The sequence below is a fragment of the Manihot esculenta genome, chromosome 13 (genome assembly GCF_001659605.2).
Source record: "Manihot esculenta cultivar AM560-2 chromosome 13, M.esculenta_v8, whole genome shotgun sequence".
NCBI classification, from domain to species: domain Eukaryota; kingdom Viridiplantae; phylum Streptophyta; class Magnoliopsida; order Malpighiales; family Euphorbiaceae; genus Manihot; species Manihot esculenta.
In genome coordinates this window covers 31156990-31181103 of record NC_035173.2, presented here as the reverse complement: position 1 = coordinate 31181103, position 24114 = coordinate 31156990, and the positions used below count along the sequence as shown (strand labels likewise).

At 40.3% G+C, this 24114-nt stretch overlaps 2 protein-coding genes across 5 annotated transcripts in view; both read left to right on the top strand.

The window, feature by feature from the left end:
• Positions 1-24114, top strand: part of LOC110629613 (DEAD-box ATP-dependent RNA helicase 16) — a 37591-nt gene that overhangs the window by 9603 nt on the left and 3874 nt on the right. The gene's annotated exons all lie outside the window — the stretch shown is intronic.
• LOC110629612 (pentatricopeptide repeat-containing protein At3g49740) lies at positions 19663-23406 on the top strand. Of its 2 annotated transcripts, none has more exons than XM_021776662.2 (3): positions 19663-22198; positions 22608-22695; positions 22796-23406. In XM_021776662.2, the coding sequence occupies exon 1, from the start codon at positions 19919-19921 to the stop codon at positions 22130-22132; it is 2214 nt and encodes a 737-aa protein (XP_021632354.1). In that variant the 5' UTR covers positions 19663-19918; the 3' UTR covers positions 22133-22198; positions 22608-22695; positions 22796-23406. The 2 variants fall into 2 exon arrangements, with proteins under 2 accessions (XP_021632354.1, XP_043805430.1); XM_043949495.1 differs by having other exon boundaries at positions 22778-23406.

Below are 24114 nucleotides of genomic sequence, written 5' to 3'. Positions count from 1 at the left end.
CCGACCAATGAATGGTCGGCTAAAGCTAAACAGGAAATAAAAAAATTCTTCTAAATATGCACTAATTAATGGTCGGTTGTACAAGAGATTCTCAACTCAACCATGGCTATAATGCGTAACAGAAGATGACGGCCGAGAAATCCTACAAAGCATTCTTGAAGGTAATTGTCAAAAACATGAAGGAACTCAGAAGATCGCCCAAAAAGCATTCAGACAAGGATACAATTGGCCAATGATAATACAAGATGCGAAATAGCTTATCTAGAAGTGTTATAAATATTAAGTACATGCAAGCATTTTAAGGACCCCGATAGAGGTGCTTGCAGTAATTTGAAGCCTATGGTTTAAAAAGAATAGACGCAACAAGCAGATTTGTTATAAGGAGCGATGGGACTACCTTCTTAAAAAAAGATTAAGGAGCATTCATTAAAGGCCACAAGGCGGGTTTTGCCAGACCACAGTTCGGGCGTTGATCCTACTAATCAAGGCACTCCTGTAAGGCCACAAGGCGGGTTCCGCCAGGCCACAATCCTGGCGTTGGTCTTACTAAAATAAAGTCATAAGTCATGAATCTGCCAGGTTAGAAGACCAGGTATTAATCCCATTAAAACAAAGTCATAAGTCGGGAATCCATCTGTAACGATCCGGAAATCGGACCGCTACCGGCGTTAGGATTCAAATCGACTTAAGGTCGCCGGAACCCATAGCAAGCCTAACATACATCCTGTACATCTGATAAAATCCCATACATGATCATACATTTTCATAAAAACTTTAAATTTTTCATATATCAAGCTTGATCTGTGCATACACTAAAACTGTATACATAAAACCCCTTACTGAAGCCCTCATCAAATGCCCCAGTTGGGTCAATATCTCATATGTCAAGCCTGGTTCAACATATATCATCAATAAAACATTTCATAAAGATCATGTACAACAGGGATTTACAACCAACATTAGGGTCAAGCACAATACTAATCCTCAATACATTACTGTACAATACCTTACATTACATTACATGTCCACTACTAATCTATTACATATACAACACCTTTACCCTTGCTGACTTCTTATGCTATCTCTGACCCTGCAACCTGGGGGTTGGGGGAAAGGGGTGAGCTACTAAAGCCCAGTGAGCAGAACAATAAAATAATTTACTAAACATATGCTTTCATGAAATGCATCACTACACAAACAAGACACATCAAGGATAGATTTATCGCCAATAACTCTCTACTTATCCAATTGTACCAGGGGCGTAGAATGGGCCTCACTGGACTTTCTCTTAAACATGACGTAACATAACATATCTAATGTGCTAGGGGCGTAGAATGGGCCTCACTGGACTTTCATACCGTATCATAACATATCATATCGAGGGCTAATGGGTTATCCAATATCCATCCACATCAACATCATATTATGCAATGCATCATATTCGTGAATTCTAATGCAAAACAACCTAGTACATATCATGGCATTCGTGATATATGAACATGCTAAAAATTTCATTTACTTTAAAACATAGTTCAGTTCTACTCACCTCTGGCTGACGCTGGACTGACTTTGAAACAACTAACTCTGCTGACCTCCTCGGTTCCTCGGGTCTGATCTTACACAGATGGACTCAAATGAGAGACCAAACAAACTCTAACATGACTCTAAACAACTCCCCAAAAACCCCCTAAAACATCATAAAACATGCATGCAGAACAAGCAAAGGAAGGCTGGGCAGGGGACTTTCGGCGGCCGAAGGTCCCTACAGATCCGAAAGTCAGGCACTTTCGAGAGCAGGGTTCGGCGGCTGAAAGCCTTCACAGATCCGAAAGTCACTAACCTTCGGGGGCAGGTTCGGCGGCCGAAACTCCCCTTCAGAGCCGAAAGTCCAAACTTTCGGGGGCGAGTTTAGGCGGCCTAAAGCTGCCTCCACAGGCAGGTTCGGCAGCTGAACCTGTGTAACGACTCGGAATCCGGACCGCTACCGGTGCTAGGATCCAGATCGACTTAAGGTCGCCGGGACCCGTAGCAAGCCAAACATACATCCTGTATACCTGTTAAATCCCATACATGATCAAACATATACATAAGACTTTAAACTTTTTCTTTCATTCAGCAAACTTAACCTGTGCATGCACAAACTCATAATCATAAAACCCCACACTGGAGCCCTCATCAAATGCTCCAATGGGGTAACATAACATACATTAAGCTTGGTTTACATAAAACATCAGCATCAAATGGTTCATGTGGAAGCATATGAACCCACATCACATACATCACATACATAGCATATCATCAATGCACATGCATAAAATCATGGCATTTCACATCATCATTCAAGACAGGACTCTACATCCTATCCAAGTGGACATGATTTTATGCATGTGCATTGATGATATGCTATGTATGTTATGTATGTGATGTGGGTTCATGTGCTTCCACATGAACCATTTGATGCTGATGTTTTATGTAAACCAAGCTTAATGTATGTTATGTTACCCCATTGGAGCATTTGATGAGGGCTCCAGTGTGGGGTTTTATGATGATGAGTTTGTGCATGCACAGGTTAAGCTTGGTGAATGAAAGAAAAAGTTTAAAGTTTTATGTATATGTTTGATCATGTATGGGATTTAACAGGTATACAGGATGTATGTTTGGCTTGCTACGGGTCCCGACGACCTTAAGTCGATTTGGATCCTAGCTCCGGTAGCGGTCCGGATTTCGGGTCGTTACAGATTGGTATCAGAGCCTGGATCTCATGAGTACGGTGTGCTGAGCGAGGACGCTCAGGCCTTATGGGGGGAAGGAACCCCATGTAGGTGGATTAAAAGTATCCCGCATCGGAAAGAGGTTAAAAGGGAAAGGGCCTTATAAGCCTATGCCCAAGAGACCCCAGTGGATGTGTTTTGGGAAGACAGGGTAGTAAATCCCTTGACCCAGAAACAAATCCATGAGGGAAGACATGGTTTTAATCCCTTGACCCAAAGCGGATAATATTCACTGGTGTGGGCCCAGAGGATGTTACAACCTGGGTTCTCCAGAATGGCAGAACCCGATTCTGCCTCTCACATCCAGCCACCAAAAACCTCACAACATGCATTCAACTATTCTAAAATATGCATAAACACTTATTCAAGCATATAGGGGCATAAAACTAGCCTATACCCCAACAAACATTACATAGCATCACATTTCTCATTAAACTAACATAAACCCTAACATTTATATCTACTCTAAACATGCATTAAACACCCTTAAAACCCCTCAAAGCTTACTTAAAATATAAAAGAAGGTGAGGATCTACGCTTACCTCTTGAAGATCGAGAGGGGAGGTGATCCAAACTTGGAGATTGGGAGAAATCGAGCTCCAGGGGTCTCCAAGCTTCAAAACTTTGATCTTAGCTAAAAAATCTTCAAAACAAAGTAAAACTCATCAAAAACTTGAAGGGATTGAAGGAAAACACAAAATCAACCACGGAAGGGCGAAATCTCACCTATGCTCGAAAATAGAGAGAGAAAACTCGCCCATTTTCGGACATGGGGCCTTTTATAGGTGGCTGGCCAGGCCACCTTCGGGGGCCAAAGGTGCTTCCGCAAGAGCCCAATATTCGGCGGCCGAACCTAGCTTTTCCCTCCTTGGTCTTTTCTTTCAAAACTCAATTTCTTTCTTCATTAAAACCATAAAAACATATAAAAATATTTTAGAAAACCTTTATTTTACCCTTCTAGAAGGCTTTGACATCCGAGAAATTCCGGATTCCAACAGAGATTCCGCTGGAAGGTATGAATTCCGATGCCAGGGTCTAGCCGGGTATTACACCATCAAGCTAAAAGAACGAGTGTTAATCCCATTAAAACAAAGCCATGTGTCGGAAATCTGTCAAACTAGAAGACCAGGTGTTTGTAACGACCCGAAAATCGGACCGCTACCGGCGCTAGGATCCGGGTCGGCTTAAGGCCGCCAAGACCCGTAGCAAGCCTGACATACAACCTGAAAACCTATTTAATCCCATACATGATCAACAACATACATAAAAATTTAAAACTTTTCTTTCACTTATAAGCCAAACTCAACCTGCGCATGCACTGAACATACTCATAATCATAATCATGACCCCTCTGTGGGATCTCATCAATGCCCCAATGGGCGATACATCATAAGATGAGTTGGCTTACATGAACATCATAAAAAGATCTAAGATCATGTATTAAAAGGGATACCTCATACATAAAGTCAAGCACAATCTCTAATCCTCAATATCATTACATGACTGAAACTGTACTTTTACATAACATTAATACATTTATCATGTCCACACTATCTATTACATAGACTAGACTTCATTACTCTTGTAAACCTCCTGGTCTACCCTGTACCTGCAATCCTGGGGAAATTTGGGAGAGGGGTGAGCTACTAGAGCCCAGTGAGCAGAATAATAAAACATTTAAAACATATGATAACATGGAATGCATCACATCACAGCTAATCACATCAAGGATGAACTTGTCACCAATAGCCCTCTACATGGTCCAACTGTGCCAGAACGTAGAATGGGTCCTGGTCTTTCCCTTACATATCATAACATAACAGTGTCCAACTGTGCCAGAACGTAGAATGGGTCCTGGTCTTTCCCTTACATAGTGCCAGCGAACGTAGAATGGGTCCCACTGGTCTTACATTCCGTACCGTACATATCATATCGTCATATCATAGTTCGAGGGCTATGGATCATCCAACATTCATCCACATCAACATTTAAAATATGCAATGCAACATATTCGTGAATTCTAATGCAAGCAACCTAATTCATCACATGGCATTCATGATGCATGACCATGCTCAATCCTTGCAATTGATTTGCTTAAAAACATAAAGGGTTATTCCACTCACCTCTGGATAGCTCTGACCAGACACTGGGGCAGCAGACTCACTGCTGGGGTCCTCGGTTCCTCGAGTCCGAACCTACACAGGTGGACTCACATGAGGGACCAAACATACATGAACATAACTCTAAACTATTCCCCAAAAACCCCCTAAAACATCATGGAATAATCATAGAAAAACATGCAAGAAAGGGCTGGACAGGGCATTTTCGGCGGCAGGTTCGGCGGCCGAAAGTCCCTCTAGAGCCGAAAGTCAGGCAGGTTCGGCGGCACCTTCGGCGGCCGAAACTCCCAGACAGAGGCGAAACTCATGCATGTTCGGCGGCACTTTCGGCGGCCGAAACTACCAGAAAGAGACGAAAGTCTCCTTTCGGGGGCAAGCTTCGGCAGCCGAAGGCTGCCTCCGCAAGCACGTTCGGCGGCCGAAAGTTCCTTCGGCTGCCGAATCTGGTTTCTCCCAGAATGGCAGAAACTCAGCTCCCTTATGCATTTATGGCTCCAATCACATCCAAACATGCATAAACCTATTCTACAACACTCATACACAACATACAAGTTCCTAGGGGCATCAACTAACTAAAACCCCATCTAAAACACATCAAACATACATTTGCAAGCCACATTGTTCAAAATCACATCAAAAACCCATAAGCTCAACATAAGCTACACATGCATTTTCTACCCCATGAACTTGCATAAAACTTGCTTAAAACATAAAGTAAGCTAGAGATCGACTCTTACCTCTTGAAGATCGAGGGGTGGAGGCGATCTAACTTGGAGTTGGAAGAGATTTGAGTTCTTGAACCTCAAAGCTCCAAAACTTGCTCAAAACTCGGAAATCTTCAAAACAAGATGAAAACTAGTGAAAAACTTGAAAGATCTGAAGGAAAAGACTCAAGATCGGTGAGGGGTGGCGGAGAACTCACCTTGGCCGGAAATGGGGAAAAAGCTCGCCCGTTTTCGACTAAGGGACCCTTTTATAGTGGCTGGCCAGGCCACGTTCGGGGGCCGAACGTGCCTCCGCATGCATGCCATGTTCGGCGGCCAAACTTGAGGTTCGGCGGCCGAACCTGGACTTTCCTCACTTATGCTTTCGGGGGCCTAAAGGCGCTCCCGAAGGCATGCATGTTCGGCGGCCGAACTTGAGGTTTGGCGGCCGAACCTGAGTTTTCCTTCAAGGTTTTTTATGCAAAAACTCATTTCCATTATACTTAAAACCATGAAATACCTTAAAACATTTTATGAAAACATGATTCTACCCTACTAGAGGCTTCCGACATCCGAGATTCCACCGGACGGTAGGAATTCCGATACCGGAGTCTAGCCGGGTATTACATTCTCCCCCCCTTAAGAACATTCGTCCCCGAATGTTCCTCAACTAGCACATAGCATGGCATAAACATAACATACATACATACATAGCACATAAACACATAGAGATCTAACCTTAGAAGAGATGAGGGTACTGCTGGAGCATAGACTCCCGTGTCTCCCAAGTGCATTCCTCCAAATTGTGGTGGTTCCACAGGATTTTCACCATCGGGATTTCCTTGTTCCTTAGCTTTCTGATCTGGGTGTCTATGATCCGTACTGGCTGTTCAACATAGGTGAGATCCTCTTGGACCTCCGCATCAGGCTCACTAAGAACCTTGCTCGGATCTGACACAAACTTCCTCAACATCGAAACATGGAAAACCGGATGGATTCTTTCCATTGAAGCAGGTAAATCTAGCTTGTACGACACATTCCCAATCTTTTGCAAGATTTCAAAGGGTCCGATGTATCATGGGGCTAGTTTACCTTTCTTCCCGAAGCGAACCACTCCCTTCATAGGAGACACCTTGAGCAATACCAGATCCCTCTCCTGAAACTCGACCTGCCTTCTGCGGATGTCTGCATAACTCTTCTGTCTGCTTGCAGCAGTCTTAATCCTTTCTCTGATTATGGGTACTACCCTGCTGGTAATCTCTACTAGCTCAGGCCCTGCCAAGGCCTTTTCTCCAACTTCTTCCCAGCAAACAGGTGATCTGCACTTCCTCCCATACAAAGCTTCATATGGAGCCATCCCGATGCTAGCATGATGGCTGTTATTGTAGGCAAACTCCACCAAAGGTAGATGCTGCCTCCAAGAACCGCCAAAGTCCAGCACACACATTCTGAGCATATCCTCGATAGTCTGGATGGTCCTTTTTGACTGTCCGTCCGTTTGTGGATGGAAAGCAGTGCTAAAATCCAACCTAGTACCCATGGCATTCTGCAGACTCCGCCAAAATCTGGAGGTGAACTGGGGCCCTCTATCTGACACTATCGAAACAGGAACCCCATGCAGCTTGACGATTTCATCAACATACACCTGTGCCAACTTGTCCACAGAATAGCCACTCCTGACAGGGATGAAGTGAGCAGATTTGGTGAGTCTGTCCACAATCACCCATATGGAGTCCAATCTGTTGGACGCCGCCGGTAACCCCACTACGAAATCCATAGCTATATTTTCCCATTTCCATTCTGGAATAGGTAGCGGGTTAAGCATTCCAGCCGGCTTCTGATGTTCCAGCTTCACCCTCTCACACACTTCACAGGCTGACACAAACTGTGCCACTTCTTTCTTCATAGCCGGCCACCAATAAACCTTCTTTAGATCTTGATACATCTTGGTGGCCCCGGGGTGAACGCTGTATCTTGCATTATGAGCCTCTCTCATAATGTCTCCTTTTAGCCCTATGTCATCTGGTACACATAGTCTGCTCCCATAGCGGAGGATCCCCTTGCTGTCGAATCTGAACTCACTATCATTGCCTGACTGAACAGTCCTGGCAATCTTCACTAACTCCGGGTCCTCATGCTGTTTCTGAGCCACCTGCTCCAGAAACACGGGTGCCACTCTCATCTGGGCCACCAAGGCACCTGTACCAGACAACTCCATCTGTAGACCTTCCTCAATGAGCTTGTAAAACTCCTTCACCACTGGCCTCCTCTCTGCCGATATGTGGGATAAACTGCCGAGTGATTTCCGGCTTAAGGCGTCTGCCACAACATTCGCCTTACCCGGATGGTACTGAATCTTGCAATCATAGTCACTCAGCAGCTCCACCCATCTTCTCTGTCTCAAATTCAAATCTCTTTGACTTAGGATGTACTGCAGGCTCTTATGATCCGTGAAGATCTCACATTTAACCCCATAGAGGTAGTGCTTCCACATCTTGAGTGCAAAGATTACTGCTGCCATCTCCAGGTCATGTGTGGGGTAATTCAACTCATGCTTCTTCAGCTGCCTAGAAGCATAAGCGATCACCCTCTCATTCTGCATTAGTACACAATCCAGTCCCACACGGGATGCATCACAAAAGACTGTAAAGTCCTCATCACTAGATGGCAGAGCTAAAATTGGTGCTGAAGTCAACCTCTTCTTAAGCTCTTCAAAACTCTCTTCGCACTGGTCGGTCCACACAAACCTCTGATTCTTCCTGGTTAGTCTGGTCAGAGGAGCTGCAATCTTTGAGAAGTCCTGAACGAACCTCCTGTAGTAACCTGCCAAACCCAAGAAACTTCTAATCTCTGTCACTGAAGTGGGTCTAGGCCAGTTAGCTACAGTTTCTGTCTTCTTGGGGTCTACCTCTATACCATTTTCCGACACCACATGCCCCAAGAACGAAATGCTCCTCAACCAGAACTCACACTTAGAGAACTTGGCATACAAGCCATGTTCCCTCAAAGTCTGCAGAACCAACCGCAGATGATGGGCATGCTCCTCTGCATTCTTAGAATACACTAAGATATCATCTATGAAGACAATAACAAAGTGATCCAGGTATTGGCTAAACACTCTGTTCATGAGATCCATGAATGCTGCAGGGGCATTGGTTAACCCGAACGGCATTACAAGGAACTCAAAATGCCCATATCTGGTCCTGAAAGCTGTCTTTGGCACGTCTTCTTCTCTTATCCTCAGCTGATGGTACCCAGATCTCAGATCTATTTTGGAGAAACAACCCGCTCCGGCTAGCTGGTCGAATAGATCATCGATCCTTGGCAGAGGGTACCTATTCTTGGTAGTGACTTTGTTCAACTGCCTGTAGTCGATACAAAGTCTAAGGGATCCATCCTTCTTTCTCACAAACAAGACCGGAGCACCCCAATGTGAGGTACTCTGTCGGATGAAGCCCCTTTCTACCAGCTCCTGCAATTGCTCTTTCAACTCCTTCAACTCGGCTGGGGCCATCCTGTAGGGAGGGATAGAGATCGGTCTAGTTCCAGGCATCAACTCTATCTCGAACTCTATCTCCCTAGCAGGTAGTAAACCTGGAAGCTCGTCTGGAAAAACATCCTGAAATTCTCTGACAACTGGTACCGAGGCTGGCTCCCTGACCTGACTGACTAGCTCTCTCACATAAGCCAAATACCCCTGACATCCCTTCCTAAGCAACCTACAAGCCTGAAGAGCTGATATCAGACCTCTAGGTATGCCCCTCTTGTCTCCTCTGAAGACGACCTCTGACCCGTTCTGATCTCTGAACTTGACTACCTTGTCTCTGCAGTCCAAGGTAGCACCATGGGTAGATAGCCAATCCATCCCTAGAATGACGTCAAAGTCTGTCAAATCTAGAACCACAAGGTCGGTGGAGAGGCATCTTCCCTCAACAAAAACTGGACTGTACTGGCAGACTGACACTGCCACTGACGGGTCACACTTGGGTCCACTGACCCATAGGGGACACTCTAACCCAGAGACTATCAGACCCAACCTCTCGACGGCTCTCGGAGCAATAAACGAATGAGATGCACCCGGGTCCATTAATGCATACACATCAGAACATCCAATGATGAGATTACCTGACACCACGGTGTTAGATGTGTTAGCCTCCTGCTGAGTCATGGTGAAGATCCTGGCTGGAGCTGATGGACCTTCACCTCGGGAACCAGAAGAAGAGGCTGCCCCTCTCCCTCTACCTCTGCCACTGCCCTGAGTTGTGGCTGGAGCTGCTGGCTGTGCCACACTACCAGAAGCTGTCTGCTGGGGCTGGCCCATAAAAGGTGCTCTAGGACACTCCCGAGCCATGTGTCCCTCCTGTCCATATCTGAAACATGTATTAGTCCCAGCTCGACACACTCCCCTGTGCGGCCTTCCACATCTCTGGCATTCTGTACCATCTGAGCCTGAGCTCGAGCCACCGCCAAATCCCAGACCGAATTTCAACTTATTCCAAAACTTATTCTTCTTCGGCTTCTTGGTGGTGTTATCCCACCTCTTCTTACTTGAGCTCTGAGAAGAGAGACCTAGCCCTCCTCTGCCTGGGGTCTTAACCCCTGAAGACTGGGTCACTGACTGCTTCACTGACCCCTCAACTATAGCACTCGCCTCCATCCTTCGAGCCATATCCACCATAGTGTGGAAACTTTCCCTCTCAACTGACTGAATCAACGAGGAGTACCTAGAATGCAGCTTCATAACATATCTCTTGGCTTTCTTCGTATCTGTATCTAGAGCTTGCCCTGAAAAAGGCAATAGCTCTAAGAATTTATCCGTGAACTCCTCTACACTCATGTGCTCTGTCTGCCTCAGTTGCTCAAACTCAATCATTTTCAGTTCTCTGGAACTGTCTGGAAAAGCCCATCCAGCGAACTCATTCGCAAATTCTTCCCATGTCATGCCGTCTAGTCTCGGGTCCACATAACACTTGAACCATTCCCGTGCCTTCTTGCATTTTAAAGTGAACCCTGCCATCTGAATGGCCCTGCTGTCATCCGCCCCTAGCTCATCAGTTATTGCCTTTACTACTCTCAGATACTCAAAGGGGTCATCCCCTGACTTGTATTTGGGAGCATCCAGCTTAAGGTAATCTGTCATCTTTACTTTGCTCCCACCGGCTGAGCTAGGTCTGGGAGTTTGAGTAACTGGGGCTGCTGGTTCTATAGGTGGTGGAGGTGGGGGTGCAGCATTCCCCGAGGTGGGGTTTGCCGGGTTTGGATAGAAGGGTGAGGGTGGATAAGCTGGGTATTGTGTGTAAGGTGGATAGAAAGGTGGATAAGGCATGTAGGTAGGGTAGGGGTTAAAGCTGGAATAATCCGATGTGCCTCCCATCGGATACCCTGAACCCTGTGGGAAGGGTGGATAATGGGGTGGAAAACCATACCCCGAGGCCTGAACGCCTCCCTGAGACTCCCCTGTCCCTTCTTCCTCCATGCTCACATCCAGGTTCCCATCCCTCCTCTGATCCTCTTCCATAACCTCCCTCACATCTGAAGAACTTCCTCCTCTATTTGTCCCCCTTCTGCTAGCGTCAAAAGACCTTCTAGGGTCCCTTGACACTCTTTCTCTGTTGGCTCTACAAGACATTGCCCTAGGCAATGTAGGAGGACGGGCGCTCGTGCCCTCATCCTCAGGTGGTACTCCAGTCAATCTTGCCGATCGACGGGTTCCTCTCATCCTGTCTTCTTAAAAACAGTACACATCATACAAACATTAGCATCATATGGTTCATGTGGGCACACATGAACCCTCATCACATATACATCATTCATATCATAGCATCAATGCACATGTATATAAAATCATGACATTTCACATCATCATACAAGACATGACTCCACATCCTATCCTAGTGGACATGATCTTCCTATTGTGCTTGACCTTCTAGAACATCTATGAGCCCGACACTCTAGGTCCGATCCTATGAACCTAGGGCTCTGATACCATTCTGTAACGACCCGAAAATCGGACCGCTACCGGCGCTAGGATCCGGGTCGGCTTAAGGCCGCCAAGACCCGTAGCAAGCCTGACATACAACCTGAAAACCTATTTAATCCCATACATGATCAACAACATACATAAAAATTTAAAACTTTTCTTTCACTTATAAGCCAAACTCAACCTGCGCATGCACTGAACATACTCATAATCATAATCATGACCCCTCTGTGGGATCTCATCAATGCCCCAATGGGCGATACATCATAAGATGAGTTGGCTTACATGAACATCATAAAAAGATCTAAGATCATGTATTAAAAGGGATACCTCATACATAAAGTCAAGCACAATCTCTAATCCTCAATATCATTACATGACTGAAACTGTACTTTTACATAACATTAATACATTTATCATGTCCACACTATCTATTACATATACTAGACTTCATTACTCTTGTAAACCTCCTGGTCTACCCTGTACCTGCAATCCTGGGGAAATTTGGGAGAGGGGTGAGCTACTAGAGCCCAGTGAGCAGAATAATAAAACATTTAAAACATATGATAACATGGAATGCATCACATCACAGCTAATCACATCAAGGATGAACTTGTCACCAATAGCCCTCTACATGGTCCAACTGTGCCAGAATGTAGAATGGGTCCTAGTTTTTCCCTTACATATCATAACATAACAGTGTCCAACTGTGCCAGAACGTAGAATGGGTCCTGATCTTTCCCTTACATAGTGCCAGCGAACGTAGAATGGGTCCCACTGGTCTTACATTCCGTACCGTACATATCATATCGTCATATCATAGTTCGAGGGCTATGGATCATCCAACATTCATCCACATCAACATTTAAAATATGCAATGCAACATATTCGTGAATTCTAATGCAAGCAACCTAATTCATCACATGGCATTCATGATGCATGATCATGCTCAATCCTTGCAATTGATTTGCTTAAAAACATAAAGGGTTATTCCACTCACCTCTGGATAGCTTTGACCAGACACTGGGGCAGCAGACTCACTGCTGGGGTCCTCGGTTCCTCGGGTCCGAACCTACACAGGTGGACTCACATGAGGGACCAAACATACATGAACATAACTCTAAACTATTCCCCAAAAACCCCCTAAAACATCATGGAATAATCATAGAAAAACATGCAAGAAAGGGCTGGACAGGGCACTTTCGGCGGCAGGTTCGGCGGCCGAAAGTCCCTCCAGAGCCGAAAGTCAGGCAGGTTCGGCGGCACCTTCGGCGGCCGAAACTCCCAGACAGAGGCAAAACTCATGCATGTTCGGCGGCACTTTCGGCGGCCGAAACTACCAGATAGAGACGAAAGTCTCCTTTCGGGGGCAAGCTTCGGCAGCCGAAGGCTGCCTCCGCAAGCACGTTCGGCGGCCGAACCTGGTTTCTCCCAGAATGGCAGAAACTCAGCTCCCTTATGCATTTATGGCTCCAATCACATCCAAACATGCATAAACCTATTCTACAACACTCATACACAAGCATACAAGTTCCTAGGGGCATCAACTAACTAAAACCCCATCTAAAACACATCAAACATACATTTGCAAGCCACATTGTTCAAAATCACATCAAAAACCCATAAGCTCAACATAAGCTACACATGCATTTTCTACCCCATGAACTTGCATAAAACTTGCTTAAAACATAAAGTAAGCTAGAGATCGACTCTTACCTCTTGAAGATCGAGGGGTGGAGGCGATCTAACTTGGAGTTGGAAGAGATTTGAGTTCTTGAACCTCAAAGCTCCAAAACTTGCTCAAAACTCGGAAATCTTCAAAACAAGATGAAAACTAGTGAAAAACTTGAAAGATCTGAAGGAAAATACTCAAGATCGGTGAGGGGTGGCGGAGAACTCACATTGGCCGGAAATGGGGAAAAAGCTCGCCCGTTTTCGGCTAAGGGACCCTTTTATAGTGGCTGGCCAGGCCACGTTCGGGGGCCGAATGTGCCTCCGCATGCATGCCATGTTCGGCGGCCGAACCTGAGTTTTCCTTCAAGGTTGTTTTTATGCAAAAACTCATTTCCATTATACTTAAAACCATGAAATACCTTAAAACATTTTATGAAAACATGATTCTACCCTACTAGAGGCTTCCGACATCCGAGATTCCACCGGACGGTAGGAATTCCGATACCGGAGTCTAGCCGGGTATTACAGTGTTAGTCCCATTAAACAAGACCATAAGTCGAGAATTTCTCAAGCTATAAGATCGGGTGTTAGTACCACTAAAATAAGGCCATAAGTAAAAAATCTGTCAAGCTAGAAGACTAAGTGCTAGTCCCACTAAACAAGGTCATAAGTCGAAAATCTGTTAGCCCAGAAGATCGGGTGTTAGTCCTTCTAAAGAAAGCCATAAGTCAAAAATTCGTCAGACCATAAGAACGGGTGTTATTCCCACTAAATGGCCACAAGGCGGGAATCTGTCAGGCTAGAAGACTGGTCCTACTAAATAAAGCCATAAGTCAAAAATCCGTCAGGCCAGAAGACCGAGTGTTAGTCCCACTAAATAAGGCCATAAGTCAAAAATCCGTAAGACTAGAAGATCGAGTGTTAATCCCACTAAACAAGATCATAACTCGAAAATCTGTGAGATCAGAAGACTGAGTGTTAGTCCCATTAAACAAGGCCACAAGGTATATTCTATCAGGCCATAATTCGGGCGTTGGTCCCATTAAATAAGGCATTCATGCCAGGCTAAAAGGTGAAAATCTGCCAGGCAAATGTCTGGGTGTTAGTCCCGATCAAGTAAGACATTTTATGCCAACACCATGAGGCAGTATCCGCCAGGCAAGCCACAAGGCAGGAATTCGTCAAACAACATGACTAGGCGTTAGTCCTACTTGACAAAATATTTCTAAGGCATTTTATGCCCAAGCTCTAAGCCGAGTATCCACTAGACCACATGATCGAGTATTAGTTCCGATTTACGAAAAGGTTCTAAGGCATTTTATACTCAAGCCATAAGGCGAGTATCCGCTAGCTCACATGACCGGGTGTTAGTCCTGTTTTACGAAAAGTTTCTAAAGCACTTTATGCTCAGACCATAAGGCGAGTATCCGCCAAGTCACATGACCGGGTGTTAGTCCTGCTTCACGAAAAGTTTCTAAGGTACTTTATACCCAGACCATAAGGCGAGTATCCACCAAGCCACATGACTGAGTGTTAGTTCCGCTTCACGAAAAATTTCTAAGGCATTTTATGTCCAGGTCATAAGATGAATATCCGCCAAGCCACATGACCGGGTGTTGATTTCGCTTCACGAAAAGTTTCTAAGACATTTTACGCCCGGCCACAAAGTAGGTATTCGCTAGACCACATGACCGGGTGTCAATCCCAGACAATAAAATCCTTCAACTTGTCATCAAGACTGAGTGTTAAGTTTGATTTCTTATTAGTCATGGAAGGCCAATCTTAACAACCCATATGCCCCAGACCGTAAAGACAATTATCACCTTCAAATTTAAAGAATGGAAGATCAGTGGAGAATCTCTCGTGTTACACAATAGTCGCTCAAAATGAGTCATGAGTTGTCACTATAAAATAAGACCACGTGGCAAGAGTCTGATAAACTAATATGCGGTCCCACCCGTAAGAAGGAAGACCCAAATACTATAATCACCCAATTCTTCATCAAGACACGCCCTTTCCTAAATAGGGTGGCACTTCATATAAAGCTACTGTTAGCCTAAGCAATCCAGCAGATCCTCATTACGCCTGTAATCGTGGTATCCTTAACCATTTAGCCGGTGAAATTTCTTATCAATTAGCCGACTACATCATTATCGGATTTCTAAGAATACTATAATTAACTCCATATTCTTATAGTATAAAAGCCAATAATCATAAAGATAAATGTACACTATTTTCCTATACAACTACTTTTGTGTTCTAAGTAATTCATTACACTCGTTCTTTTCTTCAATTTATTGACTTGAGCGTCAGATTGGCTGCTATAGACGCTAACCACCTCACTTTTTCTTTCTCGCAAATCAACCAATCGCAACACAACTCTATTTTGTCTACATTATCAACTTCGTTCCAGCAACATTAGTGTTTAATAGATTATAATTTTAATTTAAAATTTTAATGAATTAATTTCAATTAATATGTGAAAAAGTATATGTTCGACCTGAAAAAAAAATAGAGGGTTCAAGAATACAGATGTATATTAGTGTAGTTAATATGTTACATTTATTTCAATGTGTCATTGTTTCCATCACCACCCCAACTTGCAATGTGCCACACAAAAATGTTGATGTGGTCCAATATGGCATTTTATTTTCCTTTTCAGAACAAACGTGGCATCTAATCAAAACACAAATCTGTCTCCCTTATTTTAAACATTATATTTATGGAAAAAAATTGTATTTACACCTAATTCATAATGCATTCAAGAAATAAACCAGTGATAAAAAACCCATAAAAAATTAATTGTCTATTTATTTATGTATTGAATCCATCATAATTTGAATATAAATTGATGGAGAAATTTATATTTATATATTTTAAATACTTGTGGGTCAAGTTTAGATAAATTTTTTATATATCTATTTATATGATTTTTTTTATTTAAAGTCTCTACAAATCTGATATACAATTGTGAAGTATGTATTAAATATATAGAGGTAGTGAATAGTTATTTAACGAGCTTTTGAACAGATAAATAGCTGGGAGATTCTCCTTTGATTATGCATGCATTAGCAGCAGTTTTAGATTTTTTGTTGCAAGTCTCGGTCGTATAGAATTGGCAAAGTATATCATGGAATTAAGAGTTGATTAATAATTTTTTTCCTCACTCTCTCTGTTTACCGTTGAAAGCTATGGTGGTAAGTTCACATTTGGAGGATTATGATTAATTAGTATAGAAAGGTACTTCCTACGGGCAATTTTCTGTAAAGTCTACTTTTTACATACAAAGTATTGGGGAACTTGCTCAGGCAGACAAGGTATGGGGTTGTATTTAGAAAGGTAAGGTTGCTCAGAAAATTCGTTCCTTTCTATGGCTTACGCAATTTGGCAAATTAATGATGAATTATAAAAAATAACTTAGAGGTTATACTGTAGATCCAACGTGCCCATTGTGTGTTGGGGTTGTGGAGGATATAAACCATTTTTTCAAGAATTGCTCTAAGGTCAAAGAAGTATGGAGTTTAATATGGGAACTAGACTCCTTGCGGTTTTTTGTATTTAAGGTCGACAAGGGATTGGCTGCTAGCTATATCAAATTTATGTCCGCGACCAGGTTCAATTTCTTTCTCTGCACAAGTCTTACGTGTAACTTTATGGTTGTTGTGGAAGTGGAGAAACAATTGGGTTTTTAATGGTTCAGCCTTATCTTTGGACAGTAAATTCTATCAAATCAAGAGTTTTTTGTGTTTGAATGATGCTGCTTGGGATGAGAGTTGTGTTGTTAAGAGTCATAAGGTTTTATCGGTATCATAGAGTCCTCCTTTAGAGAGTTGGGTGAAATTGAATACTGATGGCGCTTCTAGGGTAATCCAGGTTATAGAGGTGGTGGTGGTATTTTACTTGATAATAGAGGTTTTTGGGTAAATGGATTTACAATCAAACTGGGTTTTATAATTTGTTGCAAGCTGAGTTGATTGCTTTATTATATGGATTGCGCATAGTTTGGGCGTATGGTATTGAAACAGATTCAACAACGGTCTTAGATTTATTATGTCGTATGGTTAAAAGAACTAAAATACGCTTCTTAAGTTTGATCCCAAGTGCTGTGAGATGATTTTTTAGTTTTGATGGGTTGAGGTGAGATATTATTATCTGAAAGCGAATAAAGTGACTAATGAATTGGCCAATTTTACTATAAAAAATATGGTGCACTTAAAATATTTTAGTTCTCATCCAACTTTTATTATTGAATTTGTTGAACGAGATATTTCATAATTGAATTCTCTCAAATGATTCCAATTTAATTTTAAATATTCTTTTATTTTTGTTATATCAATTTCCTATATATCGAGAGAAAAAAATTTCTCCATTAATATAATATAATATTTAAGTTAAGTTGACTTTGCTTTCAAAAAAAAATTTAAGTTGAGAATTGGTGGGAAAAATAGATTTTAAATCGTTTCATCATGGCTGTACAAGTAGCAACGGAAAAAAAAGTAATTAGTAATTAATATTGTTAGCTATAAATTTACAGAGACATTGCTAAAGAGATGGTGAAGTAATGATGAATCCGTTGTTAATATTGATAGATTGCTAATGAATTCATTCCTAAGTTATACTCTCCGTTGCCAAAAATATTTTTTAAGCAAATGATAAAAATATATATTGAAATTTAGAATATATTTAGAATTATAATATATTAATAATGAAATTTAATAACAAAATGTTGAAATTTATTAATAATTTAATAACAAGTTAAATAATAAAAAGTAGTTGAAATTAAATTTATTATTGAATTGATTACTAATTTTAAAATTTTTTTAAATATTAAATTTATTATTTTAATTATGATAATTAATTACTATAAAAGTAAATAGAAAAATAAAAAGTGAAAAAAAAATTGGAAGAGCAAAAATGAAAGAAATTTATTTTAAAAAAAAAGAGAGAATGAAGACAAAGGAAAGAAAATAAAGAGAAAATGAGAAAAAAAGATTAGAAAATAAAAGAGAATAAAAATAAAATAATTAAAGAAATGAGAATATTAAAAAAAAAATAATTAGAAGAGATGAAAAATCAAACGAGAGAAAAGTGAAAGAAAACGAGAAGGGGATATAAGAAAATAATTGAAAAAATGAAATGATAAAAAAAAAGATATATAATTACATAAGATGTGCATGTTAGCAATACATCTGAATCCGTTTTTAAATTAAAATAGGCGCAGACATTTAAAAAAAACATTTTAAAATCTGTTACTAAATTTATACATAAATTTAATATTTTAAAATTTAGTAAATTTTATAATCTATTGCTAAATATAATAATAAATTTTAAAACTGTTACTAATTAAATAATAAAATTAAAAATGAATTAAGGTCTCATATTTTTTATTTTTTTAATATTCTCTTTTCCGAATAAAATATAAAAGTAAAACATATTTATTTTACTTTTATTTTTTATTAATAATTATATCAAATTACGCTTATTTTATTATTTTAATTTTATTTATTTTCATTAAACATCAAATCATAGTTATACCGGACCCATACCAGCAAAAAGCTAATTTACAGGTATTTTTTTATAATTTTAAATTTTAATGAAATTATATATTTTTATATATAATTAAAGTGATAATTTATATTATAATTATGTATTATATGTAATTTAATATTTATTATATTTACTCCTTTAATTTTTAAATACTTTTATTATAAATAATACTAAAATACGTTATATTTTTTTAATTGCAAGAGAATTAATATTATGTAATGTATAGTATCCACTAATTTCAAAATTTTAAAATAATTTAAGTAGATATTTTTATAATAATTTGAGTATAAAATTATTTTAAAAAATAAAATTCAAATCACAATTCAGCCATATCAAATTAATTCATAAAATGTTTGAAGAATTCTATAAAGTTTAAAAAAATAAAAATAAAAATAAAAATTTTTATACCTATTTACCGGGATAGCCTCTTTTGAAAATTCATTGAGATATTTATTGTGTAGGCGACACATGTACTAATTAGTAAACTCCACCTTTAATTTTAAAAACAGGAAAAAAATACTCAAAATGTATATAAAATTAAATGGAATTCACATATTTATATTTTAAATTTTTTATGATTTATTTGGTAAAAAAAAAACCTCATCGAGTTTTATTAAAAAAGAAACTGTAATATGTTAATAATTTAGAATTATATGATAATATAAAATAAAAAAGAAATAAAACAACAGATTTTAAAACCGCATAAGCAAACTTAATAATAAGGCTATTAAATATGATTATTTATTATTAATAAAATAAAAAATTAATTTTTTTTCTGTTTAAAAAAAAAATGAATTTTTTAATATTTTTTTATGTAATATTACACCTTTTTAATTGAATAATTATCAATATATTTCGAAATTTATCTGTCTTACTTGCCCAATTGCTTAATTCACCTTTCTTCCACTTTCATCCCCACAGGCTGGCGACGACGAGAACAACCTTCTTCGCCGGCGTAAAATGACCTCCTCGGCTCATTTTTCCTCAAATTGTGGGGTTGCTCGGTCTCACCACTCTTGGACCGCGACATTATGCATTGTGTTCAATGGTAATTGAAAACGAAATGTTATCTTCATCACAAAATAGTTTCAGTGATGGCAGTTTAATCAACTACGCCAACCCATGAGAAAGTTCACTTGTTGCCAAAACTCTGTAACTGCCATAACTGAAACTGCCAAAGTACTACAAGAACAGCATCTACTCATCAAACTTAATCGCCAACTCGCAAGTCTTACGCACTCGAATCAATTCAACATTGCACTTCATCTGTTTCACAAAATTCGCTCACTGTACCACCTCAATCCAGACCATTACACTCTCTCTACTACCCTCACTGCCTGTGCCAATTTATGCAACATCTCATTTGGTAACAAGCTCCACGCCCATGCCATTAAATCCGGCCTCAAAATTTATTCTCATGTTTCAAATACCCTCCTTTTGCTATATGCAAAAGTGCAAGACATTGTCTCAGTGAAGTGGGTTTTTGGTGAAATTGAGAACCCAGATGTGTTTTCTTATACTACGCTGTTGTCGGCTTGTACCAAGATGGGGCATGTGGCCTATGCATGTGAGATATTTGATGAAATGCCGCAAAGAGATTTGGCGGTATGGAATGCAATGGTTACAGGGTGCATGGAGAGTGGGAACAAAGAGATTGGATTTGGTCTGTTCAGAGATATGTGTAGATTGGGTGTTAAACGTGATAATTATAGCTTTGCTAGTGTTCTAAGTGGGTGCAACTTGATCACTGTGGATTTTGGTTTGCAGGTTCATTCATTAGCGATTAAAACTGGACTTTTGGTTAGAATTTCTGTTGTTAATGCTTTGATTACTATGTATTTTAATAGAGAAAATGTCGAGGATGCTTGTTTGGCGTTTGATGAGGTAGAAGATTCAGCACATGATCAAATTACTTACAATGTGATGATTGATGGTTTGGCGAGCATGGGAAGAGTTGAAGAAGCCTTGATGATGTTTAGAAAAATGCTAGGGAAATATCTTAGGCCTACTGAGTTTACTTTTGTAAGTTTGATGAGCTCATGCTTGCATGCAGAAGTTGGGTATCAATTTCATGCCCAAGCCATCAAGCTCGGCTTTGAGGCTCATACTTCCTTGAACAATGCAACTATAAGTATGTATTCTATTTGTGGGGACTTGAGTACAGCTTGCACGGTTTTCCAGAGACTGGAAAGGAAGGATATTGTCTCATGGAATACGATGATATCTAGCTATGCACAAGGAAATTTTGGTACATCAGCAGTTTTGACCTACCTAGAGATGCAGAGAAATGGTATTAGAGCTGATGAGTTTACTTTTGGAAGCTTGTTGGCTAGCTCAGAGATCATAGAGACTGTGGAGATGATTCATGCCCTTGTATTTAGAAACAATCTCATTTCCATCATACAAGTTTCAAATGCTTTAATTTCTTCATATTCCAAGCATGGGAATATGAAGCAGGCTTATCAAATATTTTGTGACATGTCCTATACAAATTTGATCTCCTGGAATACTATTATTTCTGGATTCCTGTTAAATAGGCTCGCAATGCAAGGATTGCAGCAGTTTTCTAAACTGATGGTGTCTGAATTTAGGCCAAATGAATATACCCTCAGTATTATTTTAAGTATTTGTGCAAGCGTATTAGCTTTGAGACAAGGGAAACAGGTTCACAGTTATATTATAAGATTAGGATTCAGTTTAGAAAGTTCTTCAGGTAATGCCCTTATTACCATGTATTCCAAATGTGGGCTTTTGGATTGGTCTTTAAGAGTATTCAATGCAATGACTAAAAGAGATTTAGTTTCATGGAATGCCTTGATATCTGCTTATGCTCAGCATGGGAAAGGAAATGAAGCTGTGCACTGGTTTGAGACAATGCAAGACTTGGTCCAACCAGATGAAGCCACCTTTACAATAATTCTCTCTGCTTGTAGCCATGCAGGTTTAGTTGATGATGGCATTCGGATTTTCAACTCCATGGTTTCTAAGTATGGCGTTGTTCCTGGGTTTGGTCACTTTTCTTGTATTGTTGACCTTTTAGGTCGTGCTGGGCGTTTTGATGAAGTGGAAATAATAATGAATGATGAAAATTTTGAACCTCATCCTGACATCTGGTGGACATTGTTAAGCGCTTGTGCAGCTCGGGGTAATTTAAAGCTAGGAAGATTAGCAGCTGGGCTTCTTCTTGAAGCAGAACAAGATAATCCATCAGTTTATGTACTTTTGTCAAATATGTATGCAGCTGCTGGTCAATGGGAAGAAGCAGCTAATGTAAGGCAATTGATGACTGACAGCAAGGTGATGAAGCAAACTGGGTATAGTTGGATAAGCTCTTGAAAGCAATATGCACCTGGAGATGTAATTTACCATAGTTATGAGAAACATTCTGATCTTCCTTGAAATGTAAGTTGGGTCATTATGAATGATGTCTCACCATGACCCACATATTGTATGTTGTATATTTCTGTTTGTCTTTCCTAGCTACACTTCTTGCCTTCTAGGCTTCAGGGTGCATAATTCTTTCACATGATCAACAAAAGGCTCAGGGCACCTTTATTTCAAAGTAGGCTTAATGTTCAAGCAGCAATGGCTGCGACTGCCACTATACGACTTTAATACTGTAATGTTTGCTTTAGAGATTTCTTCTGCTACTCTTATACAAAAATCATACTTGAGGGACAATCTACAATTGTTATTATAATTGAGCAGAAATAGGTAAATTTAGATGGTTCTTTTTTACTTAGGATTTGTTCTTATGAGTGATTTAATTTGTATGTTTTCTGATCATTAATCACTGCCTTGAATTTAATAGAATGAAAGCTTTGCTGAGGCTGATGAACTCTTCTCCCATCATGGAAGTCCGAATAGTCATAGTATGCTGCAAATTCAAGGTTATCATGGTATGTTTCTTTCTCATGCTTTGTAATAGAGCTTGTGCCATAGTTCTGTAGGAATGTTCATATATTATTTGATAGCTAAAAGTTGCCGAGCTCTCTGTAGGCCTGCAGTCGTCCTCCCGTGCGGCCTGTCCTGCTCCAGCCCAGGTTGGCAGCCCCTCCCCCCGTGCCCATCAAACCTCGCTGAGCTATCCGTAGGTCTGCGGTCGTCCACCCCGCGGTCGGCCCAGCTCCAGCCCAGCTCTGCAGCACCACCACTGCAGCTGTCAACCTCGATAAAGTGCTGGGCCCATGCCACTTTCTCCCCAGCTGCCTGCCACGCCCCCGTTGGGCCCTGTCCTGCCTCCATATATACTTTATAAATAAAAGATATTATTATGAAGTACATAGTGAGGGCAAAGAAGTAAAGGCGATTTTTATAAATAAAAAAAAATTACATGTGCATATAAATAAGACTTAGATAAACAGTAATTCTACAATGTGGGGGCAAATTTAGAAAAAAACCAACTCTCTACGGTGGGGAAATTTAAGCAATTGAAGGGGGGGGGACTTATAAAATGCAAAACACTAATAGGACTTATACAAGTTAGTGAGGGTAGACCACTGGGTGGATCCACCTCTGGGGTAATTGATTTAAAATTCTCCTCAGTTCCACTGATATGCAATAATGCATTTGTGCTAATCTTGTTTTAATTGATTTTTTATTATATAAAAAAAAATCTTTATTGGGGACTTTCACACTTTTCACCATTTAAAAAAAAGAAACTATGTGCGGCAATCCATTAGCAGCCCTATCCATGGGACTGAGAAACTTCACACATGCTAATGTATACCACATCTTGGCATCCGATATTTGACAGTGCTGGTGTTGATAAACTGAATAAGCTCATTCATAATCCATACATTTTGAGTTTGCCAGAGGTGGAAGGTGTCAAGGATGAAGCTATCCCCAAGAATGTTCGGCAGTTTTGGGTATGTGTGTTTTTTTTAAGGATTTTGAGTATCCATTTATCCTTTTCAGTTAATTTTGCCTACTGATCAAAATTGATTTTTCCTAAAATTGTTTGCTGTGTGAAATTGGTCTTAATGATACTTGTGTCTGATAGAAACGTCTTTTGCATATAAAATTGATGTGCTATTTGACATGATGATAAGAGTTGCAAGTGAATATTGAATACAATTGGCCTGGGTTTAATTGCAGCAATATTGACCTCACTGTGATTGTAATTTTGTCAAAAAGCTTGAAGATAATAATAAAGAAATCAAGAGTTAATGTAATGCTGCCTTAGCACCATGATGTTAAGCAGAGTACCAACTACTATTCCATTGCTCAATCATGAAATATTTTTCTCTCTCAAAATTTTCTGGTTGCATGTTTGAAATTCTTTCCCCCATCGCTTTCTGATCCTACAATTGGGAAGT